At 36.6% G+C, this 22,666-nt stretch overlaps 1 protein-coding gene across 3 annotated transcripts in view; it reads right to left on the reverse strand.

Moving 5' to 3' along the window:
* OLFM3 (olfactomedin 3) overlaps positions 1-22,666 on the reverse strand; it is a 193,242-nt gene that overhangs the window by 33,796 nt on the left and 136,780 nt on the right. For 2 of the 3 annotated variants that reach the window (XM_072834732.1, XM_072834733.1), the window contains exon 2: positions 5,250-5,396. In XM_072834732.1, the coding sequence (XP_072690833.1) occupies positions 5,250-5,396 (147 nt within the window). Of the gene's footprint in view, positions 1-5,249; positions 5,397-15,123; positions 15,274-22,666 lie in introns of those variants that run through there. The other variant, XM_072834731.1, reaches the window with a different exon arrangement.

Raw genomic sequence — 22,666 nt, forward strand, 5'->3', positions numbered from 1 at the left:
CACCCCCATACATGAAGAGCATAGTGTTTAAGAGACCTAGAAAATGGCAGCTCTATCAAGTGTTTGGTAGGTAGATAGCAAACACAGATTAAGCTGAGGGTACTTCTTAGGTTCCTTGGGCTCCAGGCTATGTAGAAGTAGGAAACAGGTGACCTGTAAAAAATCTAGAAATGAGGAAAGAAAGGCTCTCTAATTTTTGTGGCAGCAAAACCCTAAAAACAAAGTGAAAATGTCTAATAGTTGGAGAGCTATTAAGTGATTGGGGAATGGAGTACCAATACACTATTTTAGAGGGTAAGCTAGGTTTCTATACCGTGGTACTCAAACTATTGTCTACAGAGCAGCAAGTTTGGCATCACTGGGGAGCCTGTTAAAATGCAGATTCTTGGGGCCTGCCCCAGAGCTACTGAGTCAGAATCTGCATTTTATTAGGATCACTGTGTTTATTAAATTTTGCTCAAGATGGAGGAATTTCCATGAGAAAAGCAAGTGAGAAGAGTGAATGTAACAGCTTTTATATAATTTGATCTTTTATACTAAATCAAATTCTATGTGCGTATGTGTGTCTCTGTCTCTCACATATGCATAAAAAATGGGGCATATGAACAAAAAATCATGGTGGAGAAAGGAATGTAAGGATTAGAAGAATACATATTAGGTTGTTAGTTTTTTGATACAGGGGGTGATGTGGGTGAGAAGTAATGAATATTATAGAAAGGAATCTCTGCTAAATAGAATATATATATATATATAAATCTACATAGAATTATATGTTTTATTTCCATGAAATGAATACATGAAATCACCAAAAAACATTATGGTGGAATTTCAGGTGAATTTTATTTTGTTTCATACATTTTAAGCATTATTCTATTTATTTTTAAATAAACATATTATTTATTTATAAGTAAAAAGTTATCTTCATTGCAACAATTGGGGGTTACAAATAAGGAAGGAGTGATTTATTCAATTTCTGTCATTAGGTATGTCACACAGCTCAGTGGACCAGCTAGCTATAAAGAGCCCATTGTTGGTACATTCCTCAGAATTGGAACATTCCAAAAAGGCAGTGCATTCTGCTGCTTTGCTTGCCTACTTCTACTTATTAAAGAAGGTCATATTTTCCTGTTTTTTTTTTCCTTTTCTGCTGTTTCATCCATAGGCCTGCCTTTTATGAATGCTATCTTTTCAGGAAATATTATAGTCTAGCTTATATTAAAACTAATTGTGTATTGAGGGTGTTGGGTAGGAGCATACAAGTGGCTGCCCCTTGGTGAGCTCTGTGAGATCTGAAGCTGCATCTTATCCAAATATTTTATTTCTAAGACCTTATACAGAATCAGGAATAGAATAATTGCTCAATGAATATCTCTTGGGTAAAATTATCTTAGGCTTCCAATAATAGTAATAGGTAATTAGTATTTTAATATTTTAAGGAAAGTTCCTCCTTCTGTCACTGTAGCACTATAGCATTACATCACTCCCAAATATTTCTTAATTTACTATCATTCTTACTTAGATAGCTTCTTTTTTTTTTTTTTTTGGATCTTTAGTGTGGCACAACATTAGTGAGACAACAATGAAAGATGGAGATGGTAACTACATCTTGGGTAAATTTAATGCTCTCAAAATAATTTTCAGCTCTATTATGGTTAAGCATGAATAAAGAAAAGCCATTTGTATTAAAGAAACTATCTACACATTTGAATATGGCATTTGTCTTTGAAGATGCCCATCATTGGCGTGACCAATATTTTCCTAGGAATTCCATGTACCTAGGCAGAGTCCATACAGTTAGAAAACATAGGCAAATGAGATATTCTGGATACAGTTAAAAATAGCTTCTCTTTTATGTTGTCTCTGATTAACCCTATTAGGTTAATTTTCAACTGTATTTGTGTTGTAGGAAAATGCACAGAGAGAGTTTTTGCTAAGACTTGATTGTGACCATCTATATTGTAGAAGAGCTACATTTGGGTAATGGATAGAGATGGAGCTGTCTAGACAGAAAGGATGTGGCTCTGGACTGTCTTTTGCTTTTCTTGCTGGCTATACCTAGGAACGTTTGGTTTCCCCACTGTTACAGAGACTTCTTAAGCACCAGTTTCCTGATGATACCTGAGACTGGCTTCCGACAGTTACACTTGTAGGAAGGAGATCCATCTGCTGTGGTTCCTCTTTTAGTCTGTTTATCACTCATATTCTACAGGTTTTCCATATGTGTCCCTGTGTTTAGACCCTCTCTACATAGTCTGGCAAGTTTATTCTCTCCCTTCATTGATAATTTAAAAAATTATTTATTTTAGTTCTTGCATAAATAAATGTCTGAGGTCTTTCTGAATTTAAATACAAATTAACTTAGATTTTCACTCTAGTTCATAGTTATTGGGTAGGCTACTTGGAAAAAAAAGCAGCCTACAGTTCATATAATTTACTATTTCTCTTGGCATATAATACTCTCCAGTAATAGATTTAATGAACATAACTTGTAGACACCTAGGTTTTGTTAATAGATTTTGTGGAGTTTTTTGTTACTTAAATATGATGATTTTTTTTAAGGCGTGATTTTCTGGAATTTCTTTAATACATTAAACATGTTGCATATTAGATGGAATGGTCTATAAATTTCAATGATTGTTTTCAGCCAACCCCCTGGATTGTGTTTTTTTTTGCCTTATTTATCCTACACTAATTCCTGGTTTCTATCATAGTTCTGGAATATGTTTGACTTTGGACCTGTAGAGGGTATTATCTATTTCCTGACACTTTATTTGAATTTTTTGGACTGGTTTTCGAAGAAATATCTGAATCTATATGGGGTGTGTATGTGTAATGCTATCCTGAGAAACAGTAGCAGAAATAAGGTTATAGTATCTAAGAATGTGTTTCTCACTGAAATTGATAAAGAAAAAAGATGCTTTTGTACAGGAAAGAATATAGGAGCAGAGAGTCTATAATTTAGGGAGAAATACAATTTAAGAGAAAAGAAGAATTGGATTTAAAAGATAAATTACCAAGGTAATTAATTTCCCTGGTAACCAAATAATATTAAAACCATGTATTTGGATTTTTTCCCATAGAAATAAAGAAAATCAAGATTGGTAAGCAATACTCAAGAAAAACCACAGTTCATATGTCATGATTCCTAATAGCTGAGAGGCACATTAGCTAGAGTCATTAACTTGAATGAAAATGACATTTGCTCTTGTCTGGGAGACAGATATTGAAGGAGCAGAGAAGATGGGATCTTATAAAAAGAGACTTTAAAAGAAAGACCCAATAGATTATTGATATCTCTGAGGAGAGGGGGAGGAAAAACAGGACTAATCATTGTATAAAAACAAGAAAAAAAACTTTCTTAAAATCTTAGCACATCAATAGACTTCTAAGTAATGTACACAGAGGAAATTTATTTACATTATATGACGGTGGAAGTTATTGTTGCTGGCTTGAGGTTACATAAAGTAGGCACATCTGTATTACAAATTTGATGCTTTCATTTTTCTAGCTTCTCTTAATTTTCAGTAAAAAGTTCCTATTCACTGCCATCATTGTGTGAATGATCATGAAAATGATATGCACAGAGTGAATTGTTGAGCATGGTGTCCCCTAAAAGCACATACTACCTAATCTATCTTATTATCCCTAAAGGTATTTAAAATTCCAACATGTTGCCATCCTTCCATCAGGCTGGCCACCCAGCTGTCCTACTATATTCAGAGCCCAACACAGTGAAATTCTGAATGAGAATAATTGAAAGAACCATTCATTGTTTTTTTTCCTCCTCAAACTAAACATAAATAACCTTTCATGAGCTGACTTTTATCTGCAAAAAAGAATAAATCAAGGACATTCTGTGTTTGATTGTTATGGATCCGGCTTAAGTAAATTATATGGAGAAAATGCTATTGAATGAAACTGAAGAGTTTAATGTTCAAAGGAATGACTTAGAGAATGATGATAAATACTTGAAATTATTCATTATCTGTTCAGATAGCTTGCATATTGCATTCTGTTATTTTAACTTCCTTGCAAGATTGTTAATGGGATTCAAATGTGTGAGCTCAAAGAGTCTAGTGTAATCTTGGGAGTTGAGGATAAATTTCTGGCATGGGAATAGGGCTTCTTGCTTTTTTCTTTTTTTCCTTAAGGAGAGACCAGCTGGATATTAAGAGGTATGATAGTCAGTCTTAAGAAGGTAAGATTGGGAAAAGTAAAAAATAATATAAATAAAACAGTAGAACAGGAAGCGTGAGGTATTCTTTTTCAGGAAGGGAAAACAAGTTTACTTGAGAAGGGGGGACAAAAATTGGAATGACCTTCCTCACCATTCCCTGCTCTCCCATATTTTCCCTTTCAAGGAATGGTAGATTTTTTTTTTTTTTTTTAAAAAGGTCATTTCTAATGGCTGAGGAATATTCCATTGTATACATAAACCACATCTTCTTTATCCACTCATCTTTCGATGGACACCGAGGCTCCTTCCACAGCTTGGCTATTGTGGCCATTGCTGCTATAAACATCGGGGTGCAGGTGTCCCTGCATTTCATTGCATCTGTATCTTTGGGGTAAATCCCCAACAGTGCAATTGCTGGGTCGTAGGGCAGGTCTATTTTTAACTCTTTGAGGAACCTCCACAGAGTTTTCCAGAATGGCTGCACCAGTTCACATTCCCACCAACAGTGCAAGAGGGTTCCCCTTACTCCACAAACTCTCCAACATGTGTTATTTCCTGCCTTGTTAATTTTCTCCATTCTCACTGGTGTGAGGTGGTATCTCATTGTGGTTTTGATTTGTATTTCCCTGATGGCAAGTGATGCAGAGCGTTTTCTCATGTGTGTGTTGGCCATGTCTACCCACCATTTGCTTCAATGTGGGTGGAACTGGAGGGTATTATGCTGAGTGAAATGGGTCAATCGGAGAAGGACAAACATTATATGTTCTCATTCATTTGGGGAATATAAATAAGAGTGAAAGGGAATAGAAGGGAAGGGAGAAGAAATGGGTAGGAAATATCAGAAAGGGAGACAGAATATAAAGACTCCTAACTCTGGGAAACGAACTAGGGGTGGTGTAAGGGGAGGAGGGCGGGGGTGGGGGTGAATGGGTGACGGGCACTGAGGGGGGCACTTGACAGGATGAGCACTGGGTGTTATTCTGTATGTTGGCAAATTGAACACCAATAAAAAATAAATTTATTATAAAAAATTTAAAAAAAGGTGAAGGAGGGCAGAAAACTGGGTACCTACCTTTTCCAGAAGCTGGCGAAGCTGCCTGCTTTTGGCATCGCGGGAACACAGGTTCTGTTCTGGAGCAACCACTGTGCATATGCATCGTCCATCAGGATCCTGTGCTGAACTGTACACTTGCCACCCTTCTTTGGGACTGATCTGAGTCTGAGGAAACCAATGGCAAACACATAAGAACACAGATGTCTATTATAGTGTAAAGAGAATGTAGGTTTGTAACATTTTAAGCAAAGCATCTTTTTTTGATAATTAAAGTTTGTGTTTTTATTCTCTGAAGATAGAGATTAAACAACTTCTATAGGCAGCATAGCTTCATTTAGTTACACTCTCCTTATCAGTCTCCAGGAGAATTTTTTCTATATTATTCTCATGTTATTAACCATTTATTGACCCTATAGCAATTCCCTAATGCTTTTTGTCATATCTGGACATTTCAGTGCAACTTTAGAAGCGTCTGATAACCACTGAATCACATAACAGCAGTTTTTCTACATAAGATCTGTTAGTTTGTCTTTCCCAACAGTAACTGGTAGTAGTAGTAGTAGTATATATATATTTTTCTGATTATTATTCATGTGTGATATTCTGATGCAAAGCCCTATGGTAAGGACCTTCCAGTGCATTAAAGGATCAATTGTGAATAAAGCTAGAAAAATAGCATATAAGAATATAGGTAAAAATAATTAGATCACCATGGTTTTGCAAAGAAAGCACAGTCCTAGGGAGGTTAAAGAGAGTATTTTAACATAGTCGGCCAAATTCATCTTCTCAAATTACTTCTGTGCACTTATCACCCTACCTCTCTAGAACCCTAGCTTAAAGTGGCTTTCCTATCTATGAAGGAGGCAGTTTAAAGTCGTCCTCCTATTTTCATTTCTAGTTTTTCCTCCTGTATCTTCCTATAGGAAACTTCTTTTCAATCATACTGGTCTGTGTGTGTCCTGAAAGCATGCCACCTTGATTTATATCTGTGTATGTTACTCATTTTGTTTCTCCTGCTTGGTATATCCATCTTATAAACCTTCAGATTACTAAACCCTTATAATTTCTACCTATTTTGAAGGATTGTCTGTATTATTCACCAAGCATTTAATGTGTATTGTCTAGTATTGCTATTTGCCTTTCAAATGTCTTATTTCAACACTTAGTTTATATCCAGCTACTAGATATATTAGATATTTCCTGTCATATCAAGTACATTCTATCAGGTACAAAGATAAGTATGCTCACTTTTTATCTAGTTACTTTTCAGAAAGAACTGGGCTTTAAACATATACTCTCCGTTGTACAAACAGGAGTCGTTGCGGTTGCCGTGATGTACTGCCCAGAGAGGCACTCATTCATTTCTCTAGCTGCTGAGATTATCAGTGGCTCGACTCTCAGTTGAGCTTCTCTTTGGAGATCGGCTAGGCTGAAAAATGCTGCCATTCAAGGGCAGGCCCTGGTCCAAGGGACAGCTCATGTGCATTGATTTTGATGATGCAGCAGTACAAAGAAGCACCCTAAGAAGCAGGAATTATTATTTCCATTTCACAGAAGAGGAAATTGTTTGGGAACACTCAGCATGGATAGTAGAGCTTGTATGAAACCAGGCAGTATGCTCCAGAGCAGTACTGTCAAATGGAAATATAATAATTTTAACTTTTTTAATGGGCTTAAAAAGGTAAAAAGAAATAACATTAATCTTCATGTATTTTATTTAACTCCATATATTCAAAGTATTCCATCATGTAATCAATATAAAAATTATTCATGAAATACTTTACATTGTTTTTTCCTCTTTTTTTTGCACTCTTTGAAATGGATTGTACATTTTATACTTATGACTCACCTCAATTTGGATTAGCCACATTTCAAATGCTTAATAGCTACATGTGGGCTCCTTTTTTTTTTTTTAAAGCTTTTATTCATTTATTTATTCATGAGAGACACAGAGAGAGGCAGAGACATAGGCAGAGCGAGAAGTGGGCTCTCTGCGGGGAGCCTGATGCAGGACTAGATCCCAGAACTCTGGAATCATGACCTGAGCTGAAGACAGACCCTCAATCACTGAGCCAGCCGGGTGCCCCTACCTGTGGCCTCCTTATTGGACAGTGCACCACTAGAGTCCTGCATTTAATTAAAATGCTAAGGCCATATCAGTATGATGTTGAAGAGCCAGATAATTGTTTTTAAAGGTCAGTCGTGGATATTGAAAAAACTACCTAACAGATGTTACATAGACAAACCATCCAATTTGATCTGAATTTGTTTTTCCTGTTGAAATAGCAGATAAATCAGCGGTCCTCTTTGTAGCTATTTTCTGGCTTCTAAGACTAGGATCTGAAATTCATCAGCCTTTCTCTATCTGTCCTTCTCTGGTCTCCAGGGATTCAGAAGATAGGTATTTCTTGTATGACCAGGAGAAGAGGGAGATGAATTTAGTTGAGAAAAGAAAATATTTAATGAATGAGGTTGGAAAGCCAAGGCTGAGGAAGAGTGAGAGAAGGGCTGAGGGTTGGGAATGGAGATGCGGTTAGGAACCAAGAGGTGAAGGGAGGCCAGAGAGGACTGTCTTGCAAAATGCCTGTTGTTACTGGAATCAGCTGTTTGCCTATAGACCTGGAGTGTTTTGCCAGGTTAAAAGTGGACTCTTCGAAGAATGAAAGCAGGCTGGCTTCTCTTTCCACAGATCTGCTACGGTCTGTGAGAACTTCTGCCCCTGGAATTCACAGCAGAACAGATACAATTTCCTACTTATCCTGTCCCAGGTCCCAGATCATTGCATACCATCAGCCAGCACACAGTTCTTTTTCTTTTCAAGGGCTCTAGCAGTAATTGCTACAGGGTGCTGATAGGCATTGCAACAGCAATCATGAGCAACTATCAGAGAAGCTATAAGTTATGAACTCAGAAAACTCTTGAAGATGTCACAGTCCTTGTCCTTGATCTATAATGAGAACCAAGTGGTGCCAGAGCTCTTTTTAATCTTCCTTTTCAGATAATTCATGGAAACATCCTTTTATTTCTGAAGCATTGGATTCATTATCATTTCTTTCTTTTTCCTCTCATTCCTTGTGGCATTTATGCCTGAATATCTAGTTAGGATGGATAGATGTACTTAGAATTATATATTATTAGAATCAGATAGCATCTTAAAGACTATTGTGGTATCCTTTTTGTATTAAGGAAGAAAAAATGTAGAGATTACCGAGTAGTGATAGGAATGGTTTAGCAGAGTAGTTTTCAGGGATACATTTAAAGGTTTAAGCTAAGTAACAGGATGGGGTTAATATATCTAGACAGAGGTCTTATAGTTTCAGTTAGACTTCACCTAACATTGGACACAAATCTCAAGTATGTCAGAAAATTAAGTCTTGTCACTAGGATAAATTTAGCTTTTGGATAAAGGAGCAGGGGTCACTCAATTATAATATTAAAATATCTTTAACTGCAGCGCAAACACTGATTATTAAACCTGGCAGCATTAATATTGGTGTTCACTTGCCAGTGTTTGGCTAACTAGTGAGGAGCTTATCATGACAGGGCAAGGTGTCACTTGGTTTCTGGAATGAGGGAAACAGGAAAGGTGAATAGGGTTTGATGTTCATTTAACATTCTCCCTGAAGTGTCAGCTTAATAAAAGTAGACTCCAGCCTTGTTTGTACTTCCAATTGTCTTCTTGTAAGAATCATTGGGAAGAGCCATGACCTTATCTACTACACAGTTAGTTTGAATGATCTCAAGTATAACAAGTTACCTCTTTGGCAAGAAAAAGGTAACTCAAAAGAGAAAAAAGCTAATATAAAAGATGAGTGCCTGACAGTCCTGTGGGTTTTGAAAGAGACCTCTTTGCCAGGGTCCTTGATAAATAAAGGAAGCATCTCTAGTGCTCTCTTTTAGGCATCCATAACTGGCATTGAAAGGAGGATCAGAAGAAAACCATCTAAGACCTCAGGTGGAAGGAAATATTTAGGCAGTTTTTGGATACCAATGAAAAAAGACTTGCCATTTTAACTTTCAAGAACAATTATTTAGGTGTCTGTAAAACTCATAGTAATAGCAAACATTTATGGAGCTCTAACTTGGCCGTTCATGTACTATTACCTTTGAATATCACACTAACCTTATGGACAAGGTTATGTTATTCCATTCTACCCATTTTATAGGTGAGCGAATTGAGATGGAAAGACAGGAAGGAACTTGCTCAAGGACATGCAGGGGGTAATCAGCAGAGCTGGGATTTGCACTTTGATGTCAGTTTGATGTCAGAGTCTGAAAGTTTAGCCACCACACTGAACCACAAGTTATCTGAAATTCCCTTTTATAAATGCTAACACTAACCCTGAAAGCATTTTCGGAACTGCGGTGAAGGCCAGTACTCGGACCTGGAGGGTGCATGTGGTTTATTACTATCCAAAGCATCCTAATCATAGTGGTTACTGATGCAGTTCTCTTTGAACCTTTTGTTTTAATTAGAAGAACTAAATGAACTATTTAGTAGTTTTTAATATTGCAGAACTCATGAAATATTTAAGAATGCTCTAAATAGGAGAATTAAAATGATAATTTTAACAATTGGATTTCAAGTCTGGATTCTTTCCTTATAATTGAATTACCAAGCTATGCTTTATAAATATAAAGCTACTGTGTGAGAATTCACTCAAAACTCCGGGGGCTTTGTACCAGAAAAGAGAGATCCTGAAGACTGAGGTAAAAATAAAAATAAATAAAAATATCTTGCATTTCCATTTGTTTTTCTGTTTATAAAATCCCCCCCTTTGTATTATCCTCACTTTTTTTAAACCAACTACCCTTCCTTAGACATAGACTATCTTACTTATGAGGAAACTGCAACTCCTCATGAGGAATTTTTTTTTTCAAGTCATCTATCAGAACTTAGACCCAGTTTTCTTCAGCTCAGAGTCTTTACTCTCATCCTCTGCACATAAATGTGGACAGAAAGTCTATGTCCATTCACCAATAGCCCAAAAATCTGTTTTGGAGAAGCTACACCCAGGCAAGTGGAGGGCATTATCTAAACAGTATGAAAATAAGTAGCAATTGGCACCCCGGAGGAGTAGTTAGCAGTGCAGGTTCAGCAAGGCAACTGGATATTCCTGTGGTGGGCCCTGCAATCATTTATCAGGGCCCACATGGAGGGGCAGGCGAAGGACAGAAATCTGATGATATTAAGAGAACTGAATTAGCCAGTTGAACATTGCTAGGTTTTACATTTTATCTTGAGTTTCTACACATTTCATAAAAAGTATACACAGATGGAGGCAAAAAAGAATAAGGAATCTACCTGTTGGAAATGGTACACAAGGTAGGGAAAATAAAGCAGAAAAAAAATAAAGCAGAAAAAAATCCATTTATTAGACCCTATTTGATTTAAAGTGGAGATGCCTAAAGGATGAAACCCCTTATAAATTTTTTTGTCTGAGGATGGTTTGGTCTCAGAGAGTGAAATGTGGTTTAGCATGCTAATGGCTTTAGTTGTGAAGAGAGGAGAAATGTGAGGAAAAGAATGGGAGAGATGTTGACAGACCACACGGAATGAAGCTGTGTTCTGGAGGATGTGTTAATAAAGATGCCACTGCACAGCACTTTTCTTCCTATTTCTTATGAGACTCATTGGAACTGAAATAAGAAATGCATGTTCTTCTCTCAAGAAAACCTCAAGGCTGTAAGAAAAACAACTATTAAAACAAAACGACAACAACAACAACAAAAAAACAAATGACAAAAAAACCCAAAGATATAAAATTTAGGTTGGTTGGACACCTCTCTTCACGTTCTGGAAATTACAAAGTCTGAGGTGGAAAAGGCTCAGAGGTCATCTCTGGTCCTGTGTCTCTGTCCCCTCAGTCACACTTTTGTCCGTTCTTGGGTTTATCCTCGAACTCTGCATGATAAGAATTTTGCTGCTTCCTAGGCAGCCCCTTCCTGCTGGTGGAAAGCTGAGAGGCTCCATCTGAACTTCTGTCTGCAGCCCTACTTCCGTCTGAGGTACTTGAGCAGGAATACATCTACCCTTGTATCCAGGTCACTATTCTTCCCTAAAAAGGCAATTATTGCTTTCTCTGTGGCCCTCAAGATTTGCAGTTCTGTTTTCTGCTCCACCTTCCACTCCTTAATTTGTTTAGTTGCCCTTTCACAAAAGGGGTATTGCCTAAGGATGTGAGGAAGAAGAACAGTCTGTATAACACAGAAGTCCAAGGTCTTCATGCAAATTGAAAAAAGTTGGTGAGTCGAGAAGAAGAAATTTGGAAAGTGTGGAGAGTTTGTGTCAGGGCATTCTACTCATTTTACAGAACTTATAAGTGACTAACTCAGTGAAGTAGTTATTTATGAGAAGTCAGCTAGATGTTTGAAACTGCAGCAAAACAAATCACTTATGCCCCCGGGTTCCCTTTGAGGCCTCTTCCCACCACAGCAGTCAGGCTGACTGGGAACAGCTGGTATCTGCCGATGTCCTCTGCTCGTTTAATTGCTCTTTTCCAGGTTCTTCCTGGTGTGGAGTCCACAGCATGGGGGATTTCTCAGAAGCTCAGCCCCAAAGGGCCGTTACTTTGCATCAGAGAGAAGTGTCAGAGGGAGCCTGAGCATCCTCAGAGCCAAGGCCTCACCTCTGCGGACACCAGCTTCTCCAAAGGCTGATGGGCCCAGTGATAGATTGGAAGGAAAAAAGAAAGAAAATAAAGAAGAAAGAAACCAGAGCCAAAGAGGAGAATAAAGAAATGCTTGAAGATTCTAACAAAAACAAGTGGGAGCATATTCCCCTAATAAGGAGCGGTATTTTACTATTTACTAACAAAAGTATCCCAGAAATTTAAAAACCTCTTTCAGCTTTTGAGACAATCAAATGTACACTGCCTATTTCAGAGACACTTGCTACAAACAGATTTAATTGCATTTAATCATTAAGGCCCTTTTTTTCTTACTTTTATTCTATTTTTTTAGGTCACTTGAAAATACCCTTCTAAAGAAAGATTTTGTGTTTATGTAAATCTGAACTTTTTGCCATCTGCATATCCCATAAACATTCATAAAGCAAATTTTAAGACCTACTCTTTTTTTATCTTTTTTATAAATTTATTTTTTATTGGTGCTCAATTTTCCAACATACAGAATAACACTCAGTGCTCATCCCATCAAGTGTCCTCCTCAGTGCCCATCACCCAGTCACCCCCACCCCCTGCCCACCTCCCCTTCCACCACCTCTAGTTCATTTCCCAGAGTTAGGAAGACCTACTCTTTTGTTTGTTTGTTTGTTTATTTTTGAGTTTCAGGCTCATCCCATACATACTGTCTAAAGTGAGAACATAGAGCAGGAAAGTTGAAAGGGACAGGATATCCTAACTAAATCTACTAGGAAGGGCACTGTTAACCCTGCCATCTAAGGAAAGTGGAGTTCAGGGTTATGGGAAGCCACCTGAGCAGGGCACAAAGAACCTACTGTGGCTCCAGGGCCAGGAGAGGTAAGGACTAGTGAAGGATGAGACCACTTCTCTGATCAGGACTGTGGTCAGGTGACTTGCTTCCATTCTTGGCTCTCTCATTCACCAGCTGGGCAAAATCTGTTCAGTCACTTATACATTTTGGGTCATTCTTCCCACTTGCAGCAGGAGGAGGTTGGATTAGATCATTCATATTTCCAGTTGAGCTCTTGAGTGCTTTAAGGCTTCTCTGGAGGAATCTTGTCTGGGGCAAGGGGTTGATTGTATGGAGAGGGAGCAGATGGTGGAGGCTCAATAAATACCTCCCCTCATTGTTTATAATTTGACCCATGACCTGTTTTACAAATTGGACTTCCACTTCAAGTTTCACTCAACAAATATTTTTTCAGCGTATATTACATAAAATTTAATTTGGGAGAAAAAAAAGGCACTGTTGCCAAAAATAGTGTGAAGATAACTGGCCTGTATGGTTTCAGAAATCCTTTCCAGCATTAACATTTTATGATCTTAATCTAGGAAATACAGATTCATTTATTTTTCACCATGGGAATCAAAAGGTATGAGCAATTATCTTGAATAATTAAGATAGGGAAATGTCATAGCCATTGTTTCTCTGTAAAGTATGCCACTTCTGTGAAACATTAAAAAAAAAGCAGAAAAAACAAAAACCCCAAAAAACAAAAAAAAACTTTTGCAAGTTGATTTCTCCCTTCCAGTGAAGAATACCATAGTGTAAACTTTCCTGATTGTTTTTTTTTTTTTTTTTTTTTGGTCACCCAAAGGAGGATTCGGCTGTATCAGAACATTCACAGACCAGAGCAATGCTTTTTATTTTTCAACCAACAGATTATTAAATCAGGAAGTAAAGAAAATGAATTTACTTTAACCTTAGAAGATAACTAGAAGTCCTAAAAGAATCATGCATAATTTTGGACATTTGATTCTCTTCTATCAACAACAGAAAATAAGAAAACCAATGTCTATACACACAAAAATTATACATATCAGATCCAAGGTACCAAGTTTGGAGTAGAATTCATTCATGAATTTCTTAGTTTAGATTCATTTTCTGAAAGGGTTAATTCAATAACTGAGTTGTTGAGATCAAGCTTTTGAACATTGAGAGCATTTGGCTCAGTATATACTAAATAATATACTTTGATTTTATAATTGTTTATTGATGACATAGCATGCTTTCTTTATAACTGGAGAAATCTTTTTTACATCCCTCCTGCCATACATACATCATGTACTAAGGAGGGAAATCTCAAAGTAAAGACAGTGAAGTGACTTAAGTGATTTAACGGAGGTAGGTAAACATAAAAGTGGGTCAAAGTGTGCCTCACATATGCTCTACTCATGCCCTAAGCAGTGGCTGAATTTAGTAAATTATGTAATTAATTTGTCTTGGCTTTACTCAGTTAATTACACATTGATAGATTAATTATTAGTCATAACTGCAAATAGGTCTTAAAAATGGGAGATTATTTTTCTTTTAATATCTGACTTTTTGATCCAATGGAATGATCCAGTGATAAAAATCGATAGGCAGGTAAAGAGCTCCAAATACTAATTGTTTCTGCATCCTTTATTTGATAGCAGAGAAATGATTTTTTTTTTTTTGAGGATATTCCTTCTGTTTGAATTTGTAACTTCTGTCTGAAAAATCAGTAGTTTTCATTTTTATTTGACAGGTTTTAACTAAACCATGGTTCAGACTATCAGAAAAGACTTCATTATAATGTGGGAAGGGTTAAAACTAAAATTAATTTTAAGTGAGTGAAAACTACAGGAGCAAGACTTGTGATAGGAGAGTCTTTATAAAAAAATAAACAATTAAAGGGAGATGATTTTATCAAGGAAATTTTATATTGTGTTTCTTAGCTCTCTTTAAGTCTTTCTGTCAGGTTTTAAATTGCTGAGGTTTTTTTATTTGTATTTAAAAGAGGTTGATTTCTCGGACTGAAGGCATTGCAAATAGTCCCTAAGAACTGAATTCCAAGGAAGATCCTGCTATAGTAAAGCTATATTAGCTAGAATATTCTCTATAGCATACTCCGTAGGAAAAATTATGGGAGTTTTACAGACATTAGAAGAAGTAGAAAAATAATAAAAAACAAAACACATTTGTTAAAGAATCCTTCCAAACAAGTTAAAGCTTATCAGTCTTAAGAATTTAATGAGTCTAGTATTTCCTTTTACAGCTAATTTCTCAAATTGTCCATTTATTATTATTATTATTATTTTTTTGGTGTAACTTTAAAGTCTTCACAAAGCAATATCCATAACTAAAGTTAGCACATAAATATTGTATCACTGAAGCCGCCTTGTAAATAGAGAAGCAAAATCTCAGCTTTGCAGTTTACAAAATCAAGCCCACTGGTTTAATGCCCTTACTTCCCAAGATGGTCAAACCCACCCGAGTGACTTACTAAGGTATCTGGCGTCGACAGCCTCGTGGTGTTCAGTCCTACCAAGGATGGGAGAGTTTGGGACATCCAGTTTGAGATCATTGCCATGGTACTAAGCACAGCGCCAAGCTTCAGCAGTGGAGGACTCATTGCTGTGAAGCTAATGAGTTTTCATAGTGACTGATTAAGATCCTGGTGCTGGGCTGGCAGCGGGAGGCGTGACTGCAGCAGCCACATCCACAGCATGAAAAGAGATCAACTTTCCCGGCTCTAATCACTGGGGAAAGCTCACAGAACCTCTTTTCCCCCACCCTCGTGGGGAGTGCCTTGCTCTTCCTTTTCCTTCCTTTCCGGACACTTTGCTGGTTCATCAAATGAAATAATCTTGATAGGGCTTGGTTGGTATTTATGAGAGCAAGCGGTTGGTGGGAGAGGGACCCTGAGCTCTTCCACTGTACTCAGTCACCATCAACAGTCTAACCTCCTCTGGGGTTTTCGTGAGTATAATCAGCTGCTCTTTATCCTTCATAAAAAATACACCTCTAGATGGAGGTCTGCCAAAGTGCACATTTCAAGCATCAAACTTCATACCTACGGATTTCTCCTAGCCTACACAGAGTACTTCTGGGCAGAGCATGAAAACAAAGTCTGCAAACAATTTCCAGGATGATCAGATATTCAGAGGAAGAGATTTTTTACTTTTTTAACAGTAACCTAAAATTAGCATTGTTGCCTCTAAGAAAAAAGTCAAAGATTAATAGCTGCTGCCTGTGGAGAACATCACCCTAGGCAACTTACTTATGAATAGACAGAAAAGGCAGCCTTAGAGGAAAGCTTCTGTTATGGAAATTTCATATGTTTCCAGTTTTGCTTTTAAGAATCAGTGCTTCCTAGTTGTTCAAAGGACGAACTCAGTTAACTCTATTTTCACCTGGAGAAGAATGACAGACGACTGCTGCCTGTCTGTCATAACAGAACATGTGACTATTAAAAACGAGCACAGGACTTGGATTTAGGGACCCTGAGGGTCCAGTCTTATTTTCCTCTGGTCAGTTGAGTGACTGGTCAGTGACTTAACATCCGTTGGTTTTCATTTTTCAGGTTTGGACTCCATGTTCTCCAAGGCCTCTTCCAGCTTTAAAATTCAATGATCTGGGGACACCTGTGTGGCTCAGTGGTTGAGCGTCTGCCTTTGGCTCAGGGTGTGATCCCAGGATCCTGGGATCAAGTCCAGCATCAGGCTCCCCACAGGGAGCCTGCTTCTCTCTCTGCCAGTGTCTCTGCCTCTCTCTGTGTCTCTTATGAATAAATAAATAAAATCTTTTAAAAAAGTAAGGTAAATAAAATACAATGATCTGTTTATTAGAATTGGCAAAGGTGTATATTGAATTTGGGGCTTGTGGATCGTATTATTATATTCTTCTTACAAATACTATAAATTGCCCCTATCCAAATCTCGGGTCCCGAATGGAATAAATCAGAGGCCATTGTTTTGTACAATATATATGTCCTAAAATAAAAAATGTAGAGAGAAGACATGAAGGGAAATGTGCCTGAATGAAAATTAAATGAAAAGGAACCTGTTATAAGAAGGAAGTATACTATTTTGATTCCTTAGGAGAATTCTGGAATTGTTTATAGCTGGAATTCTCAGCCCAAGATATATATTTTTCATAAACAGTTTTGGCAGGAGAAATAAAAGAAATGTCTTTAATAAAATTGAAAGAGATACATATTTATAGAAGTATGTATGTCCTTTATTCTCAAAAAGAGCTTTAAACTAAGATGAATACTGAGAGACTCCTCAAGTCTTCCTTGCTTCTATTACCTAGGAACTTAGGCTTTTTTCCCTTCAAAATACAACCAGATGATTTTAGTTGACTCTTATTTTTTTTTTTAACCACAGGCCCAGAAAACCAAATAATACTTATTTGTGTCTTTCAAAAAATCATACATGAGAGACTATAAAGGTGAAAGCACAATAGTTTATATATTAAAGTTAGCCTTGAATAAGAGTATTCATAGAAAGGACTGAAATTTTACATCAGTATTACAATGTGGCAATAACAAAAAGCAAAGTGGATTTACGAATCTAATTATTTGAAATATACACCTGGAACTTTACCTGATTTAGGAGGGGTAGTGCCTTTTCAAGAGCTTAATTTCCAGAATTGAAAACTAATATACATGCAGTTGTTAGATCATTTAAGATGCAACATGGCAGATGGTAATTATAGTTATTAATGAACTATCAGTCAACAAAATAATAGCATCTTTAGAAGAATACAGGATTGCATGTCAGGGGAACCAGTGTTCTTATTTGCAAATTAAAAAAAAAAAGGAAGAGGGGCACCTGGGTGGCTCAGTCAGTTAAGTGTCTGACTCTTAATTTCAACCCAGGTTATGATCTCAGGGGGTGGTGGGATCAAGTCCCACATCAGACTGGGTGCTGGGCGTGGAGTCTACTTATCCCTCTCCCTCTGCTCCTCCTCCTCCTCTCTCTCTCTCTTTCTCAAATGAACAAATAAATCTTTAAAAAAAGAAACGTGCATACTTTAAAAAAAGAGAAGAAATAAAGAAAAACACAACACAAATGGAATGCTTCTTGCAATTTCTCAGAGATGCAAGTAACTAAAGAATGGAAGGAACAGTATGAAAGTTTGTAATTTGATGGTGTTTATCAACAACATCAAATCTATAATGTGTTGTTTTTAGAATAGGTTTTAATGGCACACATTGAAATAAAGAGCTTAAATTATAATGATTATTAGTTGTGGGAAATAAAAATAGCTCCTATTTGTAAAGAGCTAAATAGTTTGCTGTGCTCTCATAATCTAGTGAAGTGATTATCATTATAATTCCCATTTTAGAAGTTGAGTTTTAGTTTGCAGATGGGGGAGGTGATTATTTTATGTAGTAGTAACAGCTTGTTTTCAGGGCAAGAAATCCCATGGTTACAGAAGTTCCATAAGAATAGTGTGAATGGTGCTGGTTGAGTAAGTAGCCAGAGATGAAGTTGGAAATACTAGCAGTGACCAGCTCCCAGAACTTCAGGGCCACCCAAAGATGTTTGGAAATTATCTTGTATATAATTCAAGAATTTTAAGCAAAGCAGTGAAGTCGTTAGTCATTGAGATTTATATCTCAAATTATTACTACTTTGGCATTTTTATGATGCAGCATAGACAGATGGGTATTGCAGGAACAGCAAAGCAAATCAGAGACTGGAAGGTCACTTAAGGGCATGTTCCAGTTTAGGCAAGAGAGGATGAGGTCCAGGAGTAAGATACTCAGTGAACTTCAAAAGGTTGGATTCCATGAAGATTTGAGGTAGGATTGGTAGCACTTAGTGTTTGAATAGATTTAAGAAGTGAGGGAGAGAGGAAGTTACCAAGGGAATTTCAGATTTGGGATTTGGGTGGTGAATATTCATCAGGATAAGAATACAATTTTAGAAGTATGACTTAGGGAGAAGATAGAGTTCATTGTCACATATCAGGTATGAGTCACCTATGGTAGAGAAAAATCTCTGAATGGTAATGTACAATACATATAGTGTTCAGAAAAGAGTTAATGTCACTAGACCACAAAGGCCTAGTAAAAATAATGTGTCTGCATAGATGATAAAAATGGTTAATTTAGACATACATTGTCTTCAACTATCAATGATTTTATTTAGACCTTAAGATAATATCTAGATTTATTACCTGTACATGATTACCTGTACATTTTTATCTAAAAAAAAAAGTCTTATCACTACTAAATAGTGAAAATGTTACTAAATCTAGTAATCTAACAAAAATGTGACCTGACCAGATATTTATTTTCTTTTTAGAATCTCAATGTAGGTCAGTAACTATAAAAGCTACAACAGTGCATTACTGCTCACAGAGAGCTGAAAGATATTGATTAATGTATTTATTTATTAGATGTTTTATGGTGGGCTGTCCTTTTATTACCTAGAAAATATTTCATGACAAACCTATATGATAAATAATTAAGAAACAAATATTGACCAAGAAAGACTTGCAGGTGATCTTATGTAATATCAGCATATTTGGTCATTGAAATTTTTTTCCCTTGATTTGGAACACAAATGTTTAACAGTGCTTTAATGCTCAAAACTCTTTCTAGTTTGGGGGCTATTCATGTTGTAGGTATTTGTGGGTTTTGGAGGAACCCAGCTTAGGCAGACATGAAAAAGTAAATACATGAAAAAACCTGATGGCCCCATAAAATATTATAGGAAACCAAAAAGGTTGACTATAGGCAAAACAGGAAAGAGATTGATATTACTTGTTTGATGATAGAAAATTTAAGAAGGAATAGGCTATTCACACTTTATTTTTATAATTTAACATTTTTAAACTTTGTAGATGATTTGAGAAAGAAAGGAAAATGGCATAATAGATGTAGTTGTAAAAATACAACTGTAGGGAGTAGAAATTATTGATGAAGAAGGAGGAGGAAGCATGGAAGGTAAGGAGGAGGAGGAGCCTATGGGGAGGAGGAGAGAGTAGTAATTGGATAGAATACTGAAAAACAAGTTGTATTGATTGGCTAAAAGAAGCTAAAGTAACCTCTGGAAGAAACATAGTGGACTCCTCTTAGCAACCTAAGTAGGAAAAGTAGGAGGAGTGGCATATAATTGAGGAAAACAGAGTGGTTTTCGCTCTGTTTCACCAAATCACTCTGGTGATGCTATATACCCTGGAGGGTGTGGTATGTGAATGATTAGGTCAATAAACAGTTCCATTTAGGAGTCTCCATTTTCTCATCTGTAAAATAATGGATAAGTGAATCTATGTGGAGGGATTGACTAAGAGAATATACTTAAAAGTGCTTGTAACATGGCAGATGCTCCTTTAAAGGCAACCTTATTTCTGATAAGAAATGGCACGACTGAGGCAGGGCCAGAAAGTGTAGACCAGATTAAGGAACAATGAGCCCTGAAAAAGTGGGAGTTTGTCTTTGCAAGGGGTAACTGAGTTGGGCTTGGAGTATATGAGGAGATTAATACAACTCTGCTATGCAACACAAAGTCACTCCGGGTCTCTGGAACTAATAGTCCAATTCAAAGCAGAAAAGAAGGACTAGTATTCTTGCTTCGTCCTTCATTGAGAAGCCAAAGTAATTACAAGAAAATTTCCATCAAGTCCCACTACCATATCAACTTACCCACCCCACCTAAGTCCACATATGCCACCTTTTCTCCTATTGTTACGGACTAATTGTCTGTGTTCCTAGGTAAGATTGATCCCTCCCCTGTCCAGTAGGTCAGTACCTTTCAGACTATCATGCATAGGAATTACCTGGAAAACTTGTTAAGACCCAGATCCTTAGGTCGCACCCTTGAGAGTCCTAATTACTGGCTTTAGCATAGGACTAAATACTTTGTATTTCTGACAGTCTCCCAGCTGATATACATGCTGCCGTTTTTGGACCACCTTAGCCAGCCCTAGATCACATCCATCTGACCTACTCAGACAACTCTCTTAATTCTTTCTGACATCAAGAAATCTTCCCTCTTTAATGGATCATGCCCTTATATCTCTTATTTTACATATAAATAGTACTTTCTTGATCCTACTTTCTATCCGTTTATTCCCCTATTTCTCATATCTTTAAAGCATTCCTTCTTGAAAGAGTTGTCTATACTCACCATCTTCAGTTTATTTCTTTCTAATCAAGTTTTTGTCCACACTTCTCCACTCCACTGGTACTACTTTTATCAAGGCCACAAATGATCTCACATTGCTAAATGATTCCACATGTAGCAGCCAAGTCTCAGGCTTCAATTTCCTTGACCTATGAGCAGCATTCATTAGACTTTTACTTTCTCCTCCTTGAAGTAATTTCTTCACTTGGCTTCAAGGATATCATACTCATCTAGTTTTCCTTCTACTTTCTGACCTATCTTTTTTAGTCTCTTTGTTGAATCTTCCTCATCTATATGCTAATGACTCCCAAATTCATTTCTTCCTAGCAGACCTCTCCTATCAATTCAGACCTGTATATCCAATTATCTACTTGACATCTCCACTGGGATGTTTAATAGACATCTTAAATTGAACATGTTAAAAAATGAGCTCCTTCCCCCATCTCCAGCAAACAAAACAAAACCAAAAAAAAAAAAAAAAAAGGAAAGAAAGAAAGAAAAGAAATAAATAAAAACCACATACATGCAGACATTCCTACATTCTTCCCATTTTAACTCCATGGTTCAGTTGGTCAGGACAGAAAGTTAAGTCTCAAACTTAACTCCCCCTCACCCCCCACATCTCTTATCAATTCCATCAGCATGTCTTCTAGTTTCTACTTTAGAAAATATATCTAGCATTTTACACCATACCCATTGCCACCATTCAAGTCACCATCATCTCTCATTTAGTTTACTATAAATGCTACCAGTTATTGACCTTGTATTACTTCAGTCCATTTTAACTCCCTAAACCAGAGTGATTCTGTTGAATTATTAAGTTAAATCAGAATCACTGGTTGATTTTCTGAATATTTAATTCAGAGTGATTAAAATATGTCAGATTATGTTATCTCTCTGCTTAAAACTCTTTGATAGATTCTTGTCTTGCTCATGGTAAAAGTCACAATGTTTGCATGAATTGTAAGGTTCCACATAATCTGGTTTCCTCTTATTCTTCTGATATCATTTCTTATAACTCTTCTCTTTGTTCGCTTCACTGGTGCTACTGTGTTCTCCTTGGGCATTTTTCTCAGAGACACAAAATAATCTTTCAACTCAGGACCTTTGGACTTATTCTTCTGTAGTAGAATTCTAATCCCTCAATTCCTTTTTGTTTTATTTCAAAAATTACCTTCTCATAAGGCCTTTGCTTGACCATGCCATCTCAAATTTCTCCTCTTTTCATCTGATTACTTCTACTGTCTTTTGATAGTTCCTTTTTTTCTCCTTAGAATTTATCACAAGTTAGCATCTCAATATATTTTATTTATTCAATCTGTTTATATTTGTTTTTTTTCCACTAGAAATGAAGCTTCATGAAGGCAGGAATGTTACTTGTTTTGTTCACTGAGGTATTCTCAATGGTTAGAAGAGTGCCTGGAACATAGTAGGTTCTCAATAAATATTTATTAAACAAATGACTAAATGAATATGTTATTGTTTTCTTCCTGGCTTGCCCTCATTTTAAAAGAAGATCGTTTTCAGTGTGGAATTAGAACAGAGCCTATATTTTGCAAAACAAATCAGAGTAATATAGTGCATTTTGCATGTGTGTTTTATGTGTGGATGATGGATGTATATGTGGGCAAAATGATATTGTAAAATATTGAAACATTATGCTTATAGCTAAGAATGCTGCTTCTTTCCAGATTTAGAATGCAAGCACGTTTGATTTAAGCCAAGAAATACTGTCTCTAACTCTTGTTATGTCTTCTCTTGATAAAGGGCTCAAGTCACTGGAACTCTAAATAAATATGGAAGCAATCTTTTCTTGCTCTTGCCTTTGGCTAATGAAGTTTGTCTCTAATAATGTAGGGAAGGTGGAAGAGACTGTAGGTTATGGAAAGGTTGAGTTTAAATAAA

This window comes from Canis lupus, chromosome 8 (genome assembly GCF_048164855.1).
Source record: "Canis lupus baileyi chromosome 8, mCanLup2.hap1, whole genome shotgun sequence".
Taxonomy (NCBI): Eukaryota; Metazoa; Chordata; class Mammalia; order Carnivora; family Canidae; genus Canis; species Canis lupus.